The sequence below is a fragment of the Mercenaria mercenaria genome, chromosome 17 (assembly GCF_021730395.1).
Source record: "Mercenaria mercenaria strain notata chromosome 17, MADL_Memer_1, whole genome shotgun sequence".
NCBI classification, from domain to species: domain Eukaryota; kingdom Metazoa; phylum Mollusca; class Bivalvia; order Venerida; family Veneridae; genus Mercenaria; species Mercenaria mercenaria.
In genome coordinates this window covers 64,018,590-64,043,357 of record NC_069377.1, presented here as the reverse complement: position 1 = coordinate 64,043,357, position 24,768 = coordinate 64,018,590, and the positions used below count along the sequence as shown (strand labels likewise).

At 34.5% G+C, this 24,768-nt stretch overlaps 1 protein-coding gene across 5 annotated transcripts in view; it reads left to right on the top strand.

Moving 5' to 3' along the window:
• Positions 1-7,733, top strand: part of LOC123537128 (cysteine-rich venom protein ENH2-like) — a 42,261-nt gene extending 34,528 nt beyond the window's left edge. For all 5 annotated transcript variants that reach the window (XM_053528427.1, XM_053528428.1, XM_053528429.1 and 2 more), the window contains exons 4-11: positions 17-108; positions 778-868; positions 1,250-1,398; positions 2,218-2,303; positions 2,970-3,052; positions 3,601-3,705; positions 6,128-6,244; positions 6,871-7,733. In XM_053528427.1, coding sequence (XP_053384402.1) covers positions 17-108; positions 778-868; positions 1,250-1,398; positions 2,218-2,303; positions 2,970-3,052; positions 3,601-3,705; positions 6,128-6,244; positions 6,871-6,968 — 821 coding nt within the window. In that variant the 3' untranslated portion in view covers positions 6,969-7,733. The remainder of the gene's footprint in view (positions 1-16; positions 109-777; positions 869-1,249; positions 1,399-2,217; positions 2,304-2,969; positions 3,053-3,600; positions 3,706-6,127; positions 6,245-6,870) is intronic.
• The last annotated feature ends 17,035 nt before the right edge of the window (positions 7,734-24,768 follow it).

Genomic DNA, 24,768 nt, shown 5'->3' with positions numbered 1-24,768 from the left:
ACCATAATTATTGCAGGTGTAACGGAAAAAGAGAAGAAAGTAATCGTAGATATACATAATACAGTGCGACGGGAAGTTTCGCCACCAGCAAGAAATATGATGTTAATGGTGAGACTGAATCTATGTGATATTATACAATAGATATTGTCCTTTAGGAAGGTATCGACCGGAAAAAGGTGATATCGACCGAGGGCGTAGCCCAAGTTTTATATCACCTTTCCATGGTCGGGAAATCCTCAAAGTGGCCAAACCTAAAAGACTACAATTGCTTTATCGTCAAATCCAACAGCAGGAGGTACGATGTCACCTTCTAATGACGTAAAAATGTAATGACGCCAAGGACTGAGGACAATATTGTTTGTACTCAGTACAACTTTTTATTATTAGTCATGTGACTGTGGTCAGACCAATGGAAATGACTATAGACTAGTGTTAATAATAATACATTATATCGCGCTATATATCGTCATGAGCTACTTAGCCAAATGAATGGAATGTCATTAAAATGTACAAACTGTTCAAACTATTTCGTAAACAGATGTTCAACTCCATTATTATTAGAAAGATATTACAAAAGTTCACACGTTTCATCCCAAAGAAACATTCCCAAAGAAAACACTAGCAGTGAATTTTAACGTACAAGTATGGATGAAGACAACATGTAAATAAAGACAAATATGTGGCCATTACAAGGGCCTTTAATCATAGGTTTAAGTGTTTCTTTATTTAATCATTTGATTCAAGAAGTACGACTGTAGAGTAATACTGTTGTTTCAGTCCTGGGATGAGGAAATAGCGAATACAGCACAGAGATGGGCGGAAAACTGCAACATAAATCATGACAGCAACTACAAAAGATATGCTTTTGGTACGAATGCTTTTGTCGACCTTTTGTTAATGTTAAAGTATTCACACTGTATTGTCTTACTTGCATAAAAGTATGCTAGCTTTAACACTACCCGTATAGGGTGCCAACATTCGGTTTAAACGTAGATTGGAATTGTTACAATTCTCTCAAATTTAACAGTTCGATGTAGTATTACTGTGTCTGTTGTTTATTTTAAATATGGAACACACTTGTTCCTTTTGTTTTCAAGTAACTTTTAATGATTTTCAGTGCTGGCAAGGTAATGAAACGGTTGAAATACGGTTCTTCTGCTCCAAAAAATATTTCTTCATATAATCATCGTTAATCCTTTGAATGTTCACATAGTTCATAAAGTACACTGAATATCCTCGTTTATTTCAGGTCGATTCTCAGTTGGTCAAAACTTGGCCTGGGGCTCTTGGTCTATGGGCTGGACTGACTCAATAAAACTTTGGGCTGATGAGAAAAAAGACTATAGTTACAGTATGAACGGAAGCCCGACGAGAAAGGCAGTCGGCCATTATACACAAGTAACATATCGTTAATTAAAAATTTTTAAGGGGGAACAAAATGTTTCGTTTGTTATTGCCATTGGAGTGTAACATTTCAGTGTTGTTTACATGCATCCATTCGGTTTATATGATAGCAAGTTTGAAACGTTGATTTCCGCCAAGCGGCTGAATAGTTCTCTGTGGGCAAAATGGTATTTAACCTGTTCTTTGTCTCAGTATTTTGTAAATGAAATAAATGTCGATGTTACGTTTCTTAAATACAGTTCAAGTATAATTATATATTTACTGGTTATCTTATCAAATCAAATAATGGGACAGTTACTTTAATTTGCCATTTTGCCAGATTGAATACTGCTTAAGCCGGTGCTAGGGGGCGTGGGCTGTGTTGCATTTTCCATTACTGCACATGAACAGACTCAATCAAACCAGGTCTGCAATTTTCACTGTTTGCCTTGTTGTCGGTGCTTCCGAGGGATCTACTTTTCAGATTTTATTTACTTCACAACAGCGGGTGTCATCTCAGTGTTGTTATATTTTCTTCTCCTTCGGAATCTTTGATTTCAACTCATTTAGATTTGAAGACTGAATACTGCTTAAGCCGGTGCTAGGGGACGTGGGCTGTGTTGCATTTTCCATTACTGCCCATGAACAGACTCAATCAAACCGGGTCTGCAATTTCCACTGTTTGCCTTGTTCTCGGTGCTTCCGAGGGATCTACTTTCCAGATTTTAATTCCATACGGCCATTACATATTTTGCTTAATGGTTGGCTTGCTTTTCAGATCTTCTACATATGGTTTGATGATTGAGGTTAACTTTACTTAACATATTATTCCAGATGGTATGGGCAACAAGTATAAAAGTAGGCTGCGGGTATGCAATATGCGGATCAACACATTACTACGTATGTAATTATGGCCCAGGGTAAGGTATACACTTTCGTATTAAGAGTTCATTTAAGTACTCATTTCAGCAAATCGGACGTGGTATTGTTCAGAATGGAAATGGTGATTCACTAATGCTAATTTCATTTAAAATGTATTAATTTCATTAAAGGGAAAGGCAACGTTGTTCTTACGTTAATCTTGTCAGCTGGGATTTCTTAAATAATTTAGAGTAGTGAAAAAAATTTCAAAATCGGAGTAAAAATTAGAAAGTTCTGAGCATTTAAATATTTGGTCAAATTGGCGGCCATTTTGTTTCCATGGCAATAGAAAACAAATTGGCGGATTTATTAAATTTTTAGGTACACATTTGAACTGTATTTACTTATTTCAGTAAAATAATTTCTCTACTTTTTCAAGCTATAATGAAAGAAATTATAATGTTTTACACCTTACACTCGAGAAACATATGAAAATTAATCTATTTAAAAGGTTATTTGCTAAAAAAGGAATTGGCAGTATGTAAATGACGTCATAAACACACTAAAATGGCACTGCCATATCTTTTTCAGTAGTGGTCCGATTTTAAAAAATCTTTCAGCGTTATGAAAGGCTTGAGGATGGCTTTCATGTAAAATTAACTTGTTTTCAGACTTTCCTTACCCCTTAATGTAAATAATGTTTTATCGGGTTGTTCTTCTTTCAGCGGTAACAGTAATGGTGTAAGACCCTATTTGTCTGGTACCACCTGCCAAGATTGTCCAAATACCTGTAGAAATGGTCTCTGTGGTAAGATGATATACTAATGGCATCATAATAAGATAAAATTATCAGGGTGTATATCAGAAGTAAAGTAACAATAAGTTGGAAAAAAACGGAATTTACCGTACGAACAGATTCTTAAAATTACTATGTAATATCAACAGATGCAGCGAGTCATAGGGTGCGATTCATAGGGTGCTGTCAGATGTAGCGATTCAAAGTGTACTTAGTTACTGTATAATAACAAGTAAAGTGTACGTGCTAGTAGATACTTTATGATACCAACAAATGAAACAAATTAAAGAATGTACTATTGTACTGTATAAGTTTATACTTATTGAATGGCTTACGAGTTAATATTCTAAACTATTGTCCGAGTATGGAGTGTTTTATTACATGGTATCATAATTACATTACCACATACTTATGTTTCTCTTCAAGTTTTGGCTATCGCCAAAATACATGTGTTGAATAAATACGGCCACATAGCACAACATTTGAACGGGTGATTTATAAAAGGACCTCTTGACATAATTCAATATATGTTTAATGCCGACGTCTGTTATTATTTACAGATTGTGGAAGTACTGTTTGTCTTAACGGAGGGAAGATGAATCCAAATACTTGCACTTGTACATGTACAGAGAAACTGGATTTCTACATACCTCCTTATTGCGGCTGTGAGTGGTTCTTTAGTCTAAGCCACGTGCACTTTTTTCTGTTCAAAATACCACTATTAATTATGGTTGCTGATTTCTACCATGTTGTCGACAAAACGACAACTCGGAAAATAGCTTTTTGTCCAGCCAATGTAACAACTCGACATATTTCAGGGGAAATGTTGACAGATAAATGTTGCATTCTCGACATATTTATTTGTCATCTGTCTAGATTTCGTGTTGGCAAGTATGAAAATGTCCTTCTGCTATCCTTTGTTTACCGGGCTGTCGTGTTGACGTTCTTTGCCCTGTTTTAGCCTTACAGCACGACAAAATGTCAAATATTTTATTTGTCGAGTTTTAGTGTTATCGTGTTAGAGGGGCGAAGACAAGAACATACAATAAGCCGGCAGATTTTACATAAAATAACAACAAATAAAGATCAAGTACTTGACAGATATATTTGACAAATTTTCGAATCTGTGGGTAGGAAATTTGTGGTTCTAGTGAACTTATTTGTAGTGTATTCGTGTCTCCACCCAGTCAGGTTGACTGCACGACGGATCAGTATGTTTAGTATTTGTCAAGTTGCCGTGCTGCCGTGTTAGCAGGGTGGAGAAACGAAAATACGCATGCTCCTTAGTTTTTACATGAAATGGCGACAAATAAATGTCACCAACTTTACAGATCTATTTGTAAAGTTTTAGGACTGACGGATCCAAAATCAGCCAAGTCTATTTCACTGAGAAAGAACCATTTTGGATACCCTCAGTCAACTTATTGATTTAGAAGAGTATTAGGATTTTTGTTGTCAAAAATGTTGATGAATAACTGAACTTCATGTCTGAATCTAGCTCAGAGGTAACGTGTATTTACAAAAAGACGATAGTTTTAGCGTGGGTTCGAGCACCATTCAAGGTTAATTTCTATAAACGTAACTGCATAAAGCATTAACTAACAGAATAGTCAATGCTGGAATTTTATGTTATTGTGGACAGTTATTATCCAGCAGACCCAATAATCGTGCTTGTCTAATTACACCCTAAACATGGACTTAGCTGATCTGTGATCTATCAGACCTGATTGTTTTACTTTTTTTATCGATAGACGCCAACACAAAAATTCGACAAATTTATACGGAAAGTGGCATTTTATCGTGCTGTCGTGTTGGCGGGGAAAAGCAGGACAATACGACACTTTGATAAAATTTATACGAAATAACGATACATGAAGTCACAAACTCTACAAATGTATTTTTGTCAACTTTTTGTGTTGGTTGTACATAATTTACATAAAATAACGGCACAGATGTGACCAGCTTGACATATTATATCTAGTTTTGTACTGGTGGGTAAATAATGTCATTCTGGCGTCCTTTAATTGTCGAGCTATCGTATTAGTTTATACTAATTTATTTTAGGTTGATTGTGAAGCAAGTTCTACAACTTGTATTATTATAATTATGTTCTAAAAATAACGTAAATTTCATTGGCCGAAACCGCTCATCATCTTTCAAAATATATTTCATGTTTAATGGTTAGTGGGTTTTCCCCATTAAACAAGACTTTCTTAAAATAAGATAGAAGTTTCAAACAGTTATAACTATCAAACATTGAATATGCTGCAACAAATATGTGTTCATATGATAAAACAGTTGTCGCCCTCTTCCGGTGAATATCACATCATATCCAATGGCTCAAGAGTTGAAAATTGTATATTAATCACTCTCGACACCTCTTTCCTGATGGAATCTATCGCCACGAGGATATGAGAGAAGAGAAGCCATTTTCCCCTTTTAATGCTGAGTGCCAAGAAAGGGAGCTACTGGTACCATTTTTCACGTCTTTGGTATACTCTGTAGTAGTGTTGTGTTTTCGCCCTACAAACACTATAGAACTTACCTTTCTACATATGTCTCGTTGATCCTGCTGTCGTGTAATCTTGTCTTCATCCCGCACAATAAGACAACTCGACATGATAGAAATCAGCCACCAAAAGTAATGGGTTTCATGTTAAATTTCAGAACATGTCAATATTGAGTATATGCAATACATAAAGAAGCATAGATTATGTGTTTTAAGATTATTTGTAGAGCAGGACCTGTGATACATTGTATTATTTAATGTAGTTTATTTTAGATGTTTTAGACTGGCTAAGCCGTGTCCACTGACAAATTTGGAAGTCATGTCTACACGATGAATGTTCAGTATCCAGTATATGTATGGTTTTACGATGTACTGGAAAGACATTGCTAAGAGGAAACTAAACCCAACATAGTTCAAGCATTTCTTGTTGCAAAACCTGTGGCATACATTGCCAGGGTTTACTTGGCGTTAGGTTGTTCATTTTAGTCTTCGTCTAGTTATAGTTTACTCTTATTCATAATATCAACAGTTTCAGAATATTTCAATGCGGTCTTGACCTATTGCTTGTTAACTTACAGTGAACTGCACAGACACAAAAGATCCTTTTTACTGTCTACAACAGTGGGGTACACAAAGTTGTGAAAGATTTTCAAATGTACCTCAACAATGTCCTAATATGTGCAAGTGGTGTCCAAGTAAGACAATAATTCTATATTACATTTAGAAGTTGAATCGCAAAGTTAACCTCAACGAGATGTTGGAGTTTAACTAAATTTTTATAAAATATATAGTTTTTGCTAAAGATATACAATTATATATTGTGATTGTTTTGAAGTAATATGAAAATAAATACTCTCGAAAAGCTTGTAAGGAAATGAATTAGACGATCATTAAATACGGCCAGCCCTCTTCTAGTCGATGTAATGTGTCGCAAATACGATATTTTCTGATAACATAAAGTTTATTTATATGTGATGGATTGGCTTGCTAATAGTTTTGACTGTTGACGGGTAGTCATTCTTTAAGTGTTTTGTTACATAACATGAGAAATTAATTAGAAAGATTTTTTTTCAGTGTTTTACGTTAGCCAAGTTAAGCTGTGTTGAACTATATACCGGTCACCAACACTTTGTATGGACAAGCGATTTGTATAAGGAGTCTTGTAATATTTGAGTTGTCACACCTTTAGATTTTATACAGATATGCCCAAACAAATTGCTATAAGTATTAAATATTTGCGGTAAACATTTCATTTTGAATGTGAAAATGTTGGCCAGTTTTGTTGTTCTTACTTATATTGATACTGTATCATTGTTTTCAGCTGCTGCTTACAAACCGAAAGATGTCAGTGCTGCCACACGGTCTGAGGGTTCTTCTGTTGGACTGACTTTGATTGTTATCATACTGTTTTTAATATGAAATCTCACAATGAGTAAAATATAGCCGTTAATATATCATTATGCAACAATTTGACAGGGTACAATGACCTTCCATGACGTTCTTTTGTAAACAGTTCTAAAGTCAATTTGTAGCAAGGTTTTGAAACAGCATTTTGAAATAATTAATTCAAATCCACACGTATGTGATTAGTTACTGACTTAATTTGGATATTTATGGGTTTAAAAAGTAAGTTACTATGCATAAGGATTCCGAAGCCAGAGCAGTCAAAATCTTAAACTGTAATATCAAGTCTAAGACAACAATTATATTTATCATATGTTCCTTGATGACCCGATGCAATAGTACAATTTTATCTGCATTCGAAACCGGAAAAAATAAGTGCGCTAAAAAGAACTATTCAAGAGAAAAAAAATCCAGCCCCAATAAATATGGATTCAGCGAGATTTTTTATCCGCCATCTTTAACCAGATCACACACATGCGTATAAAGAATTGTCTCTTTTAACACCATTTAGTGCTAATGCATATCATAACCCACGTTTTGTGCCTATAGTCGCCAATGTTCCTATTTCTTTTTATCCCACTGATCTACTCTTATTGTAATACTTCTGTGAAACGCTTTTGAACGTGTAGATACATGGAAATGTATTACAATGATAATAAAAATAATAATAATGATAATAATGATAATGATAATAATATTTATTTGAAGAATATTATATGCAGTTCTGTTATTTTTTCTGAGATATACAGTGTTGTATTTTTGTAATAAAAATGAAATACATGTGTTGCTTAATCATTTTGAAAACATATATGAGCCGCGCCATGAGAAAACCAACATAGGGGCTTTGCGACCAGCATGGATCCAGACCGTTCGCTTTAAAGTCTATTGTAATTAGAGAAATCGTTAGCACAAAGCCACTATGTTGGTTTTCTCATGGCGTGGCTCATATATAACATCACATATCTCGTCATTGTGCACATACCCACAACAAACAGCAATCTCCATGATGCAGTCGTGTTATATCCTTTTCTTAATGGACTGCAGGACATGTAGTGAGTCGGATTTTACGACGAACCGAAACAAAACGGTCAAATATCGCCGAAAATAAAAATCTAAGGAAAGATAAAGTAAAGCTCATAAAACTGAATTTCTAAGCTGAAGGGAAAATCTGTGTATAAACGAATTGTGGTTAACATTTTTAGTAATTATTTTTGTTACTGATGCGAATGTATAGCGTAGAAGAAAGGATTTATTCCCGGGAACATTTTTAAAATGAAGTAGTGCACATCCTGATAAATAGGTCAAAACGACTGTTTAAATATAGTGAGTAATTACATTTGAGTTCCAGACAGATGCAGGTTATACAAGTCATTTGTTGTTGTTTTTTGAAAAAGGTATGCCCCTTTTTGACTTAGCAGTGTTTGGTTAAGGTTTTGTATGTTAGAAGGTATCTCATTTCGCACTGGAAGAGGGCAAGTTCTATGGCTTCAACATAATATTAAGCAAAAATGTAACAAAATATTAAGCAAAAATGAAAAATGTTGATGTCATGCTTAATTCCTCTAGCTTTCAAAAGTGACAAGGCACTTAAAAATGTCGAACTGTGTTGTCCTATAAATTTGATATTTGCCCCTTTTCAACGATATTTAAAGAGATGTAAAATTATTTTGAAATTTATAACAAAACGCAATATAAAATTACACAAGCAAGTGAATAATTACCTTTTAAGAAAAATTCTACCTATCTGCCTTTGAGGGAAAGAATCGGGATACTGCTACGGTTTTTATTGGGACCTTATCATTAGGCAGACTAGCCTCCATGCATAATTAACAATATTATAATATATTATATTTTTGCACCCTATTATTTGATAAAGCACTAGGCGTGTTCGTTTGAAATTCTAGCTATGATGAATAGTATGCTTTGATATTTCAAATGGGAAAAATTCACTGCTACGCTTGAGAAATCATATATATATAGGGAACAATATCCAACAGGAAAAATCGCTTTCAAATAACGTAGTCCTTTTAGAACAGTGTATTCATGGATGTGTACACACAAAGTTGCATAGATTAAACTTAAGGTAGTTCTGCACGTTTGAAAAACCGGAAGTGATGGCGTAACGTCATTTATCCGGAAAACGTAGAATAAAGCCTGGATTCGGCGTACGGAAATGAAAATCAATTTACGAATTAATCGAAACATGTGAGTAAATTTGTTATAATGGCACTGTTGCTATATTTCTAAAGTCAAAATATGATATTAAAACATAGGACACGTTAAAAAAATGAAAATAATTCCTCAAAATTAACTTGAAATGCCCGGTTCCCTTTAATCATGGTAAAATATCTCAAAAGTAAGCACACGGACCTATACATTTTATTTCACCAAATTATAGGTCATGTGTTTATTTACAATTGTGAGAAGTTTCATCAAAATCTACATTGTAGAAAAAATTCTATTGGCGAAAATGTTATGAAAGTTATGATTTTCCCATAGACTCCCATTATGAAATATTGCGTGAGGTCCAAATTTTTCAAACCAGCCTAGCAAAAAATCAAGCACACGACCCTATCTTTTTTATTTGCTGAATTTTCTAGGTATATTTTGAAGTTTTGAAAAATTGGAGTTTAATCAAATTCTACATTGTAGAAAAAATTTTGATCCAAACGTGCAGAACTACCTTAATGTATAATAACGTAGAAGAAACAAAAAGCAGTTGGACATCGTCTTGGAAAGGAGGACGGTGTGGGTATAAGCCTTGTAGGAAATGTGATAAGGTAAAGTAGTTGTTTGTTAGCCAGGCATACCAAACAGTAAATATTTCATCTATTGCTTAACGTATTTCTGGCCTTTACGAGGATGTTTGTTTGGCCAAGTACTAACGCAAATATTACGTGTGAGGTGTGCGTCAATGTGTATAAAGCTAAATCTGGTTTCATGGAACTTTTGCACCAAACCTTTTCAATTTGCATATACGTATGTTACGTTATCTACATAATGTTGCCAAATGTAGTAATATATAATGACTCTGTGATGAACGAACGAACTGAGGCCATTCCAGATGGACCTCAATACAAACATTTAGGAATCATCTATGATAAAAACATAAACATGAAATTGGCAATTCCCGATGAATATATGTAAAAATACGCCTAACGTTTTTTAGGCCTGTTAAACTGTGGACTTCGTCCAGGGGGTCTATAGCCTTTAACAATGCTGACAATCTATAACTCACTAGTAATGACTCTCTACGGTTGCGAAATGTTGGAATTCCCTATGCCAGACAAATATACTCGGGCTTGAGAGAAGCCATCGACTTTGTTTGAAACGTTTGCAGAGACTGCCTATAAATTCTTCCACCTCTAAGAGTACTAGGTATATATCCCATTTAATCTGCGAACAATATAATAGCTCACATAATCGTTTTTTCATTGGTAACAATTAATTATATCAGTTAATTGAGTTTTAAGGTTTCAGTTTTTTATTCGTTGTGTGGCACTGGTTCATTTTATGCAAATTAGCTAAGCATAAACTGATATATCATAAAAGTAATAAAAACTACTTTAGAAATCACAGAGAGACTTTAAGACTAGATCAGTACTGTTTGGTACATATAAATTGATTTAAAACTTAGAAAATGTTATTTTCTAACCACAGTTTGTCATTTTATAACATTCTCATTAATATTAATGAATATGCATATTAGTTGATGAATATGAAAAAGACCAATGTCTCAGCTCTATTGTGATACTATTTTTATTGTTTTATCACCAAAACGGACAAAGACATGACTGATTAGCATCCATATGGTCCTCCTTTCCAAACATAAACGGTTGCCATGGAAACAGTGAAATCATATATAGTTCAAAAGAGTTTTTTCATGGGAACATCTATTATTTTGAAAGGGTTGGTCCTGCCAAACAATTTGGTACCTATGAAATAAAGTCTAGGAGATGCATGGTAGACGTTTCTGACCTCTGTACTATTATAGTAGAGATTGTATACGCACCAAATATCTTTTGACAGGAAACAACCAGACGCTAGAAAAATATCAAGAATATCCATTAGGCCATATTTATTCAAAAGTCTGTACAAAATGGGTCTGACGATCCGTGTTCAAATATCTGGTTAGTCTGTATGTATCCGCTTAGCGATATATATTTCAGGTAGCCGGCAAAAATAACATTTTTATATCAATAATTGATTCAATGGAATATATACCTTTAGTACTCCAAGGGGTGAAAGAATTTATAGGCAGTCTCTGCAAACGTTTCAAACAAAGTCGATGGCTTCTCTCAAGCCTGAATATATTTGTCTGGCATAGGAATTCCACATTTCGCACATTTCGTTATAGATTTTCAGCATTGTTAAAGGATATAGAACCCCTGTACGAAGTCCACAGTTTAACAGGTAAAAAAAACGTTTGGGGTAGTTTTACATATGCATCGAATATTGCCAAATTTCATGTTAAATTGTTTATCATAGATGATTCCTAAATTTTTGTACTGAGGTCTATCTGGAATGGCCTCAGTTCTTTCGTTCATCACAGAGTCATTATATATTACCATGCAGCATTTGGAAGCATTGTGTAGATAACGTAACATACATATATGCATCATGCCCTGGAGTCCAGATTTAGAGTTCGAACTCAAACCATATCATCTGTAACAGTTGGAGAGCTCGCATGAATATTGTATATACAAATATCAAGTCCACTAGGTTCAAATTCATTGATAAGATCATTTACGTAGAGTAAATAAAGTGTTAGAGAAGTTATCCCTCTTTGTCTGGTTCCCTGAATTTCGTAAAAAAAACTGAGAAATCGAACCACTTATGCGGACACAACGTTATTGAATCATGCATGCTGACAAAGGAGAGAAATATCTTGGCATCAATTGAGCTACGGTTTCGGTAACAAATCAAGGGATGAGCGCAAAACTACTGTATCTTCTGCTTTATCTACATACAGTTACTATAGCTTCACGCTCAGCCCTCGAACTGTACACCGGCATGGATAACTAAGACTCTTTTATGCACAAAGCATCCAGAAACTCGTAAGCACAACAAACGAGGAGTGCAGTAGGAACATGGATGTAACGGTTTGATAACAAATGTACACTGGTCTAGATAACTTAGTCTTTTTTGATATGTGACCATGACTGAGAAAATGGGTCCAGATGAGGAATTTTGACATTTTCAGGTTTTTGCATATTTAGAAAGTATATTCATTCAGAAATAAATCCTGAAAATTTCAGATGAAAATCTTCAAAATTGTCAATTTTATGACAGATTTTGTAACATAGATATTAAAAATGAAAACAGTACATTTCTGTTATCCTTTCTTTCTAGTTTATTTCTCACATACTGGTAATGGCTAACAATTCTGAAAGAAATATATCTTGTTACAATTGCATGATATAAGAAAGATCCCTTCTTAATACACAAAATGATAATCAGTTAAAATCTACAACAATTTCTATAAAAATATTTCTAAAATTGTGTTACCATGGCAACAAATATATTAAAATCCCTTTTCTATGATAAAACTTTAAAAAAACATGTTCGCTTGAAATAAGGATTTTAAAAAGCAATATATTTTAAGGCATATGTATTTACAAAAATAAACTGTAAATTTCCCATGAAAATATTAAGAATGTTTGGTTTTATGACAGTTTTTGTAAAATGGGTAATAACCACACGAATAAGATAGATTTGTCATTGTTTCTTCATAACTTGTCTTTTACATGCTGGTAATAAACGACTACCTTGGAAAAAAAGAACCTTCTATTACTATGAAATTTTATTTTTGTGATGCTTACTTAAAACAGAAAAATACGCTAATTTAAATCTTTCATATTTTCTATGAAAACATTATTCAAATTGCGTTACCATGGCAACATATGCAATAAATTGCTTTTTCTACAATAGTACTTAAAAATAAAAGCTTAATTTAAAATAATTTTTCTTGTAAGTTGAATATTTAGAGGTTTATGTATTCAAAAGTAAAATTTGAAAATTTTATGTGAAAAGATATAAAATGTTTGGTTTTATGACAGATTTCGTAACACGGGAAATAACCACACGAATAAACTATTTCAGTCATTGTTTCTTCTGTTTGTGTTTTCACTTATTGGTAATCACTGGCTATTTTTAAATAAATGAATCTTCTTTTACAAAGAATATTTAGATATTCACTTAAAGTGCAAACATCTAGCTGGCTAAAGTCCTTCACATTTTCTATAAAAACATTATTAAATTATGTTACCATGGCAACATATGCATTTGATTCTGTTTTCTACAATAATACTTTAAAAATGAGCTAAATTTGGAAAAGTGTTTCAGATAACTTGAATATTATAAAGTGGTATGTATTCAAAAATATTATCTCAAAATTCCATGTTAAAAAAATTAAAATGTTTTGTTTTATGGCAGTGTTTGTAACATGAGTAATAACTATAAGAATAAGACATTTCTGTCATTGTTTCTTCATAACTTGCCTTTTACCTGCTGGTAATAAATTACTATTTTGAAATAAATGAAACATATATTACTATTGATTTTTTATTGTTTATGCTTATCTAGAATACTAGAAAGTACAGCTAATTAAAAATTTTCCACATTTTCTAAGAAAATTGTGTTACCATGGTAACATATGTTTTAAATTCCCTTCTCCTACAATAATACTTAAAAACAAGAGCTTATTTTAAAAAGTATTTCTAATAAGTTAAATATTTGAAAGTACAAGTATTCAGGAAAGAAATCTGAAAATTTCACATAAAAACTTTAAAACAGTCATGTTCTGTAACAAAAGTAGTTATGGTAAGAATGAACATTTCAGTCATCCCTTTCCTCATAATCTGTTTTTTCACTGGCTAGTTATAACTGACAATACTGAAGAAAGTGTACATTCTTTTACCATTACATTATATACTGTAGATCCCTTATTGAAATACAAATCCATAATTTCAATGAAATATAATTTGAATTATGTTACCATGGCAACATACATACTAAATTCCTTTTTCTAAAAATACTTTAATAATTAACACAACAGCTTAACTTTTGATGAAGGTTACACTGCTACAAGCTCTGGTGAAAAGTAATATCTATTTCCAGCCAATACTTTAAGGCTGTGACTAAAAACAGAGTTGGTGCGTCCGTGATATATTACAGACTCCGGTATATACCGGATTAACTAAATTTGAACAAAAATACCTTAAATGTATATATTTTGTAACCATGGTGATTCTAACCCTAACCTTTAGTCAGTATATTATGCACATTATACACTAAATGCGTGCGGACACGCAAAAAAATGAGTATTTTTGCCATGCGTTTCATTTGATAATAATTCCGCGCAAGCGCAGAACGGCTGCACCAACTCTGCAATGAGAAACATTCATACTTTAATGTAGGTAACTGAAACTACAACCTTTACTTGATGTTTAACCTTAACAGCTAAACACATCTATATGAACAGCAAAACAGTCTAAAGTGTTGTATATTAAAACGTTTGAATTCAACAGCAATTTCTATCTTTTATATTCACATCCTTTTTTCAGTTCTCAGAAAAATCTCGTCAATCCAATTTCAGTTCAAGTGGTTTGGGACAAACAGAATCCTTCGACTTTTCAGACAAACACTATTCTCTTATAAATAAATGAGTTCATACAGGTACCATTGTCAGGCTTGTGTCATTCCATGTCAATAATATTCGTTTGGCAAGGTGGAGTAGATTTTAGTAAGTTAACTGGACTGTCACTTTTAAGACTAACAATCCAGGTGTTTCTGCAGACATGATAAAGTGGTAACATTTGGTTATCTTTTTCAAAAGTTTAAAATATTGTGATTAGATATTTCTCCACTGGTAGAATGTGACAGGATTAAATCATTGTTGACCAACTGTGTTGTTATGACATTTCTTTAATGACTGACACACTGTGTCAGCAATATCATGTATTATTAAAGGTCTCAGCATTCACCCTCCTCCACAGATTCTTCGAAATTTAAAAGTGCAAGTCAGATTCAAACTTTGCATGGTCTGTGATCATTGTTGAATATTCAATCAATCTGTGATATCCTGTAACAAATAAGTAAAACATTTTATTTTAAATAACCTAGGAGTTGCTTTATTTAATAAAAGCAGGGTTATCACTATTTGATAATACATGATTCTTACAATCAATGCTCTAAAATATTGACAAACAGACTGACAACAGCGTGCTGTCAGTATATAAAATGTACTTTGTTTGTAGATTTTGGTTACTGCAAATAGGATGTTCTAAAACACATTTTTTGCATTTATTGTGTTAACCCTTAACCTGCTAAATTTGTAAAATGGACTACTCCATCTTTAAATAGAGACAGTACCATTTATAGCTTATATGGGGTTCTAATAGAAAATTTGCTGACTAAGTATCAGACACTGCAGATCATGATCAGACTGCATAGATATGCAGGTTGATCTTGATCTGCACTGGTTGCAAAGGCAGACATAGCTGCCTCATGCAGCCTAAGGGTTAAAAGTATACACTATTTTAACAGCTATCAAAAATGGTTGTTACCTTGTAAAACTCTCCACAGACCATACCACAGCAAGATGTTATTTCTATTCTAGCTAGCAGCATTGTCAATATGGAATACCAATACAGGTAGTGATGTACCATGATCACAAGTTGTCTTCCCCTTAACCAACTGAGTTGCTTTCATAAACAAGAGGAAACACTTGCCTTCCTAAAAAAAGATTTAAAAGTCTTTGGTAAAAGTATCTGTTATCTTCATGTATCTCAGGAACCTTTACAGTCTCCATTCTAATCCATATTCATGGTGCAATAAAACTGGTAAAAAAATTCAATCACATAACAATGTCTATGTCAAGAATGGGTTAATTAAATCTGAAAATAATCATATTACAATTAAACTAAATTACAATTAATTGATTTACTTCAAATAATTAATTAAAATTCCTATTATTTAGAACTATTCTACAACTTAATGAGATATCAACTTATACACATGTACATGTAGTGTTAAGCATTCAAATTATCCATGTACTTATTGAGTGCCACAAATTTTTCCTAGGCTAATAGCCAATGTAATGAAGACTTTACACCAACTGAGACTCCTCAAAACCAGATTGGTGAAATTAAATTTCAATAATGCCAGTTTTGTCAGTTTAAGCCATTCAATAGTCATAGTACATGTACATACATTGTACAAATCATTAGTGTAGAAGTAGACTTATTTTGTATTGGCTCCCCCAAAACCTAGACAGAGGTATAAATAAATGATATATTGCATTAAAATTATAATAAGAGCCTTTAGCTGCATGTTACTTACCCAATTCCTCAAAGCACATCCAAAATATGTTACATTTTCTTGAGATCTTAAAGTAAACAGACCAATTTCCTGGCTGTTGCAGGGTACATGAACCAGCTGTAGTGGAATGAACCATCAAAGGAACAAGGAATATTATCTGAAAGAAGATACATTACATTTACCGTAAACATAACTAAAAATAAAAAACTGACTACTAAATTAATAATGTGATTTTGAAAGGTTTCATTAACATACCACATAATACTTTAAAAGTTATTATACTATGAATCTTTTTTTTAAAGGATCATAAATTGTTTTACACACAGCAAGGCTCAAAAATTTCAAAAATAAAAAGATTTTCATTATATGGCATAAATTCCCACTATCCATATACAATCATCCTGTTACAAAACATTCTGAATCAACAATAATGGAAAGAGAGTACTTAGTCACCAGACAGAAATAACATGACTTATGAGACCCACAGCAAAAACAGTTACCATTTCATAAACGGGAGTGTCTAGACATCCGGTAACCAGAAACATAGCCAGTGTTCTAGCCGACCGGTAACAGGACGCCTAGCCTATCCTATCCTATAGGGGTTTTCTAGGCGTCCAGTAATTATCAATTTTAAAATATTGTATAAGACTTACAGGTGAATATTCAAACTTATGCCAAAAAAATATGATACAATAAATTTATTCATTACAGTATTCATATGTAAAAAGATCGCCGAACAGCTAGAAAAACATTAGCGGCGAGGCTAGCAGTCTTGTTGCCGGACAGCTAGAATGCAGGGTAGGCTCCGGTTACCGGACATCTACATATTTCCTTTTAAAATACCTTGGCTACTACTGTGAGAGGGGACTTTTCGAGAAATCATGTGACATAGGCAGGCATCTATATGTCTGCATCAAATTTATTAATTATCATAGCTACATGTATATTGACTTTTTATTATTATTTATCCTACCTTCATGCAAAATAAAGGCAAAAATCAAGGGGTCAGATAAATTTTGCTTTATCTGGTCAGTGACTAAATAAAGCTTGGCGGACTACTTTTTGGATTTTTTTTAGAACGACGCCATCTTGTTTTTGAGAATAACTGCTAAAAGACATATTTATGCAATTATTTTCATAAACGCGCTTTTATTAGGTATGTGAGACCATCACAAATGTATAGTGTATGCATACCGTACTTGCAATTACTACAAAAAGTTTTTATAACGGAAACGCTCGGAGAAACGGAAAGTGACTCATGTATAGCGTTTGTTCAGAATTTTAGCTTTCTACTCGTCAATCTAGGAATATATTGCATCTGTAATGGAGTATTATTGAATAAAATCATCGAGGAAACGGTTTGCCTATTCGTTTTGTCAAGCGGCGATATGGCGTGTATATAAGTCTCGTCAATCGTTTGCTTGGTAAGGATGGGCAATCCGACATTCAACTGAACTTCGGACAAAACTTCACTTGGCAGCAAATTAAAATTATTCTTTAATGTTCAGCAGAACAGAGAAGTCAGACACAAAGCAGAACAAGGTTAGTCTTTGTTTTTCGGCTCTAATTTTATAATATTTTTATTTTAAATACCTGTTTGTGTAATGGTGGGGCGTATTAATTTCTGTGCAAGACAGACTCAGATCTAGTTGGTGGTAAATTTTGAATTTTAATTAAAGAATGATTTTAGATCAGAAGGTAGGATAAATAGAACATTAGGTTACTGTCTTATAAATTTAAATTTATTAAGTTCGTCTACGAAAAAATAAAAGTCTCGGCAGAGCCTCGACTTTTATATTTTCTCCGACTCACTTAATAAATTTAAATTTATAAGACAGTAACCTAATATTCTCTATTTTTTTTCCATAAATAATGCTTACTAGTCTATGGACAATGAAATAATTTGATGAATCCTGGTCACCTTGAGTAAGAAGCTGCCTGTCTTTGTAATGTAATGGCCATTCAGGACATAGTTATAAAATAATATAGAAATAGTTCAGTATTCTAAAATATTGCTTCTCCGAAATATTGATCTTTCTGTTTCATACATGTGTATAATTGTATATTTCTTATCCTAAGGTTAACAGAGTACAGTTCTTCTCTGTACCAGGCATACAGGTAGCCAACTGGACGCTGGCATGTTTCCATTATACATTGCAGATTCATGCAGATTCAGCAGTCCGCAGAATGTCGTATCACCATATTTGTAATAACGCTCGGACATGATAGCTAATTACCAACAATGCTCTTGGCTATATTTCCTATATAACTCTGATTAGCGGGAGAAAAGCTCAAAACGGCACGGGGAACGATATAGATTAGACTCTTTTAATTATTTGGGCTAAAACACCTTGGGTTAGCTATCATTGTCAGGACGTCTCACTTTTCCTTAAGAACTTGGGTTGAACTTTAAATAAAAACTGTTAGACTTTCAAAGTGTTGTTTACTATTCCTTTGTCACCGGAGTTATTACGTGACAATTGTTTGGCGCCGTGACCTAGGATCTGTGAGACGGGAAGGACAGCTGATACCACACATCTCAAAATACAAGGTGAGTGAACTGATTTTTGACACTGTAAGCTTATAAAATGGCAGATCAAGAAATTGGCAGAATTTTTCAATCCTTGTCAGATCAGTTAGGAGCTGTTTCAGCAGTGATAGGTACCCAGGGGGTTGCCCAAGTAGTGCCCATTTTTGAAGGGAGAACACGCGAATATAAATATTGGATAAAATGCATAGAAAAATATGCGCATTTAACTGGGTCAACGGATGACAAAAAGAAAATGATTTGTTATCAAACCGCAAAGGGACCTGTGTCCGATTTCATTCAACGTTATATGAATGAAAACCCTGCTTGTACTTGGCCAGAATTAAAGGGCGAGTTACATTTACGATTTTCAGAAATACAAGACCACCATCATGCTTTTTATCTGCTGAGAAATTTAAAACAGGAACCAGGGGACAATGTGCAAATCTTTACAGAAAAGTTACTCGAATTGGCGGAGACTGCATTTGAACAGGCTCCGATACAAGGTCAAAACCAGCAAGCAAATTTAGCAGTTATTGAACGACAATTAATAAATTTTTTTATAGATGGGTTATTACACGACCAAATTAAGATTAAGGTAATGAGACAAAATCCCCGAACCCTACATAATGCTGTAACGGCGGCGATGACAGAACAAAACCTTAGGACACGATTCAATCTTAGGTTTCAAAACAACACCCCTCCCGCTGTACCCCACTATGATCATCCAGAACCTATGGAAATCGATTATCTCAGTCCCGCTAAAAGATGTTCATATTGCAAAAAAGTAGGACATAATCATAAGGAATGTCGAACAAGAATTAGGCAAGTAAACGCCGTGGCTTTGGGCCAAGATCGATCTGGGAGAAATCCAGATGATAAAGATAAGTGGAAGAAAACTGTTGAATGCTGGCATTGTGGGAAATTAGGACATATTAAGAGGGAATGTCGTAGTAGGCTTAATGCACCCCCTCCCACACGCCCGAGTCAATACACAAACAGGTACCAGCAACAAGGTTATGGGTACCAACAAGGTCAAAACAGGTACCAGCAACAAGGTTATGGGTACCAGCCACACGGTCAAAATAGGCATTTAAACCAACACGCTCCTACCATGTAGAAGTCGGTGGTCGGGGAAAAAACTATATGTCTACCTTTAACATAGCTATCGCAGGCAACCCAAATTCTTGTTTGATCAAAATCTATCATAATAAATATCGAGCGCTAGTTGATTCAGGCGCTGAAGTCTCATTAATCAGCCGTAGTGCGTACAGAGCTCTAAAACGAAAACCAAAACTTTTAAACAAAAAGGTTCATTTACAGTCTGTAAATGGGAACTCCTTACATGTAGAAGGATGTGTAAACTTACACTTCAAAATCGGGGGAACCGATATGAGACAAATGTTTTATGTTGTTTCAAACATGAATAGGAATGTCATTTTAGGCCGGGACTGGTTAAAGCAACACGGCGTCAGACTTTATTTTGATTTAGGTTGCCTAAAGGTAGGAAACAATTTTGTTAGCTTAGAAGAAGATAGACATATAGCCTCAATAGTAAGACTTCATAAGGACACTGTTTTTAAGCCTCAAACTATTAATTACTTAATGGTAAACTCAAACAAAATCCAGGGATAGAAAATTTCCAAACATACGAACTACAAAGCATAGAAAATGGTTATCTTGGCACTGAACCAGGTATCGTGGTAGAAAATTCTATATTCACATTACAAAAACACAGAAGGTTTCCAGTTATCATTACAAACAGCACAAATAAAACCATAAAGCTAAAACGGGGATGCGTCATAGCTACCGTAGAACAAATCAACACAAATTGTATAGCTTCCGTGATTAATGGAAAGCAGCCAAAATCTCGACCTGGGGAATTGACACCATTACCTGAATCAGAGATTATCACGCCGACAGAACATTTATCTTATGTCAATAATCTGATACACAATAATCGGGATGTGTTTGCCAATAATGACTCTGAACTGACACAGACAGATACCATATCTATGAAAATTCCTACAGTTGAACACATGCCAGTTAGGCAACGACCTTACCGGGTACCGTTAAACAATAGACAAAAAATGAGTGAAGCAATTGATGGCATGTTAAGAGACAATATTATTCGGCCCTCTCATAGTCCCTATGCTAGTCCCGTTGTTTTAGTGGACAAGAAAAATGACAATAGTAAGCGCTTCTGTGTCGATTTTAGAAAATTAAATAAAGTTATAATTCCTACATCTTATCCTTTACCACATATTGATGACATATTAGCCAGTCTTGGCCGCTCAAAGTATTTCACTAGCTTAGATCTCAGGCAAGGTTACTGGCAGATACCTATTGCAGAACAGGACAAGGAAAAGACCGCTTTCACGACATACCGTGGTTTATTCGAATTTAATGTCATGGCCTTCGGTTTAATTCATGCCCCAGGAGTGTTCCAAGATTTAATGTCACGGGTCTTAGACGGCCTAAGTTCATTTGCAGTTGCCTATTTAGACGATGTCCTTATATTCTCACCCACCTTAGAAGATCACAAAAAACACTTACAAATTATATTCGATCGCCTTCGCAAACACAAACTTAAACTTAAACTTCGGAAGTGTCAGTTCTTACAACCCCAAACGAGCTATCTAGGCTTCATTATTGATCACAGGGGAATCAGGCCAAACCCAGATAAGGTCAAAGCCATCAAGTCCCTCCCAGTACCTAAGTGTGTTCGGGATGTTCGATCCTTTTTAGGAGCAACGTCTTTTTATAGGAGATTTGTACCTTCATTTTCACACATAGCTGAACCACTAATTACTTTAACAAAAAAGAATGTGACATTTAATTGGACTGAACATTGTCAAGTCAGTTTTGATACCTTGAAGGATAGCTTAGCAAAAATCCCTATGCTGGCTTATCCTGATATAAATAAGCCATATGTCTTATATGTGGATGCGAGTAACTCGCACATAGGTAGTTGCCTTGTTCAAAAGGTAGACAATCCTGACCCAAAGTTACCTGACAGTCAAAATGAAAGACCAATCTATTTCCTATCTCACAAGCTCAGTGACACACAAAGACGATGGGCGACAATTGAACAAGAGGCTTTTAGCATATATTATTCATTACAGAAGCTTGACCATTACTTACACAACGCAGAATTTGTAATAAAAACAGACCATAAACCATTAATAAATTTATTGCATAGCCCTATTCAAAATAAAAAAATACAGTTATGGGCATTGTCCATATTGGCGTATAATTGCCGGATCGAGCACATCCCTGGTCGTCAAAACATTATCGCCGACTTCTTCTCTCGGCCTCCTGCCTCTGAAAATATACAATCAGAAAGTGAATTAAACTATGAACCAGACATTCATGACAACACATATAAAATCCCTTCACAGGATCACACTGATTCGATCTCTGACAGGCCTATACATCCACTTCGAACAGCAGATAAACAAATACAAAAGAGCTTCACAATTAATGCAATCAATTCGAACCAAATCAACCCTAAGGAATTCGCAAGTAAACAGTATGATATGCAGCCAGATTTTATCGAGCCGGTCACTGCATTCTCTGAATTAGACATGACAACCGAACAAAGTAAAGATCCCGAAATCATGCAGTTAAAAATAAAAATGAGGCATGGTCAACCCTCAGACAAGTTTAAATTTTTAGAGATGAATCAAGTTCTCTATTACATTTCAAACCCTGATGATGAACCCACACCACGGCTCTATGTGCCAAAACATTTAAAAAATTTGGTCATCGATCAGTATCACAATAAGAATTTGCACCCAGGTACGCAGAGAATGTTTGCTACCATTAAGACTAAATATTACTGGCCAAACATGTTCAAAGACTTGTACACATATGTATCGACTTGTGTACCCTGTCAGGCAAGAAATTTAAAACGAATAAAGGCTCCCCAAAAAGAAACCAACACAGCACCCTACCCCTTTGCTATTCTCTCCATTGACCTCTGCGGCCCCTACGAAACAACAAATGACGGAAATAAATATATAGTTTGCTTCGTGGATATGTACAGTGGTTACCCAGAAGCCTTTGCGACTCCAGATAAGAGTACTAACACAGTTATAAATTTATTTTTAAATGAAATTTACCCTCGCTATGGCTGCCCTCTGCAGATTCTTCACGACGGCGGCGGCGAGTTCGTCAGCGCGGCCTTCACTGAAGTTCTGAAAGAATTAAACATACATAATGTTACGTGTACAGCTTATCACCCTGCTTCAAACGGTAAACAAGAACGAATGCATAGAGATTTAAATAACATCCTAGCCAAACTTATTCAAGGCGACACAAAAACGTGGGACATACATTTAAATCTGGCACTGGGTGGTATAAGACATAATGTCTCATCCAGTTCAAAATTTTCACCTTTTTATCTTCTGTTCAACCGGGACCCTGTACTACCCATAGATAACCTTTTGAAACCTAGAGCCAAATATCATGGGGAAGAGTATTTTAAAATTGCATTACAGGAAACCCACAAAACGTTCATGCTAGCTTACAAACACCTCAAACATGCAAAACGAAAAAACAAGAAATTTGCTGACAAAAATGCTCAGGACATAAACTTTGAAGTCAATGACGCTGTCTATTACAAAAACTTTCGGCCGACTGGAAAATTATCTCCAAAATGGAAATCTCATTATAGAATTCTTGAGAAATTGTCACCACTCACTTACTTAATCAAAAATCAACTTGACAATACCATTGTCAAGGTACATGCAGATCAGATTAGAAAGGCCAACCTTCTTGAATGGCCAAAACACACAACCACGTTACCTCACACAAAACGTAGGGTAACATACGTTGTAAATCCAACCGACAGTACATCCAGCGACCGTGAGTATGAAACTAGTTCCAGTGACGACAGTGACACTGTTACACCAATGCAGGTTACAAATGAGCTTGCCTCTAGTAATAATGACCATGATTCAAGTAATTCTAACACCGAACATTATGTTTCAGCACAGGGGTCTGATACCGAACAGGGGTCTGATACCGAGATATATACATCTGGTGACAGTGACCTTAATACCATTAATTATGCATCTAGTACTTCGGAGTCGTTCATGGAACAGACACCAGAAATTACCCTTGACCACCAATCATCTTCAGAAAACATAAGTAACGACAAAATGGACATCAGTATAGTTGAACACCCCGCCCCTACACCGACCAGTGCCGCAATATCTAATAGTCCCCCCCACAGACGTGTCACAAAACAATCAGTCTTTCAATGACACAATGGCAGTTTACAATAGACTATTTTTGGATGTTCTTAAACAATATAACAAATAATAATTCAGAAATTCCCAGTCAGAAACACAACACATTTAGTATTATTTAACCTACGACATAAGGGAGAAATGATCATGTACACCGGTTTTAACAAATTTAGTGATGTTTAACCTACGACATAAGGGAGAAATAGTCATGTACACCGGTTATACCCATTTTAGATCAAATTGTTTAATAGGCATTTAGTGTATTATTATAAATTCTTAAGTCTACAACGACTCCCAAACTAATAATAGTTGGTAACACATTTAGTTGGGTTATACCTATGGCACAATTGATCAGGTACACCGGTATTTTGTCATTTAATAGAAATCTGGTATATATATATACTTATAAATTCAAAATCCTACAACAACACCCAACTAATAAGAAAACTCAGGTAAAACATTTAGTTGTTAGTTGCCTATAGCATACAAGGAAGGATAACACTTTTAGTTGTGTTTCACCTTTGACACACAAACATAGCTTATCACGCGCACCGGTAACACCCGCTTATAAGAAATAAATTGATATTTATAGAAAATTGGTACAATTCATAATTTTAACGTGACCAATCTGTCATGATGATGAGTCAAGATAAGAGAATAGATTAAGAAATTAGGATATAATAAAGAAGTATTTTATAAGTGATTTTTTCTT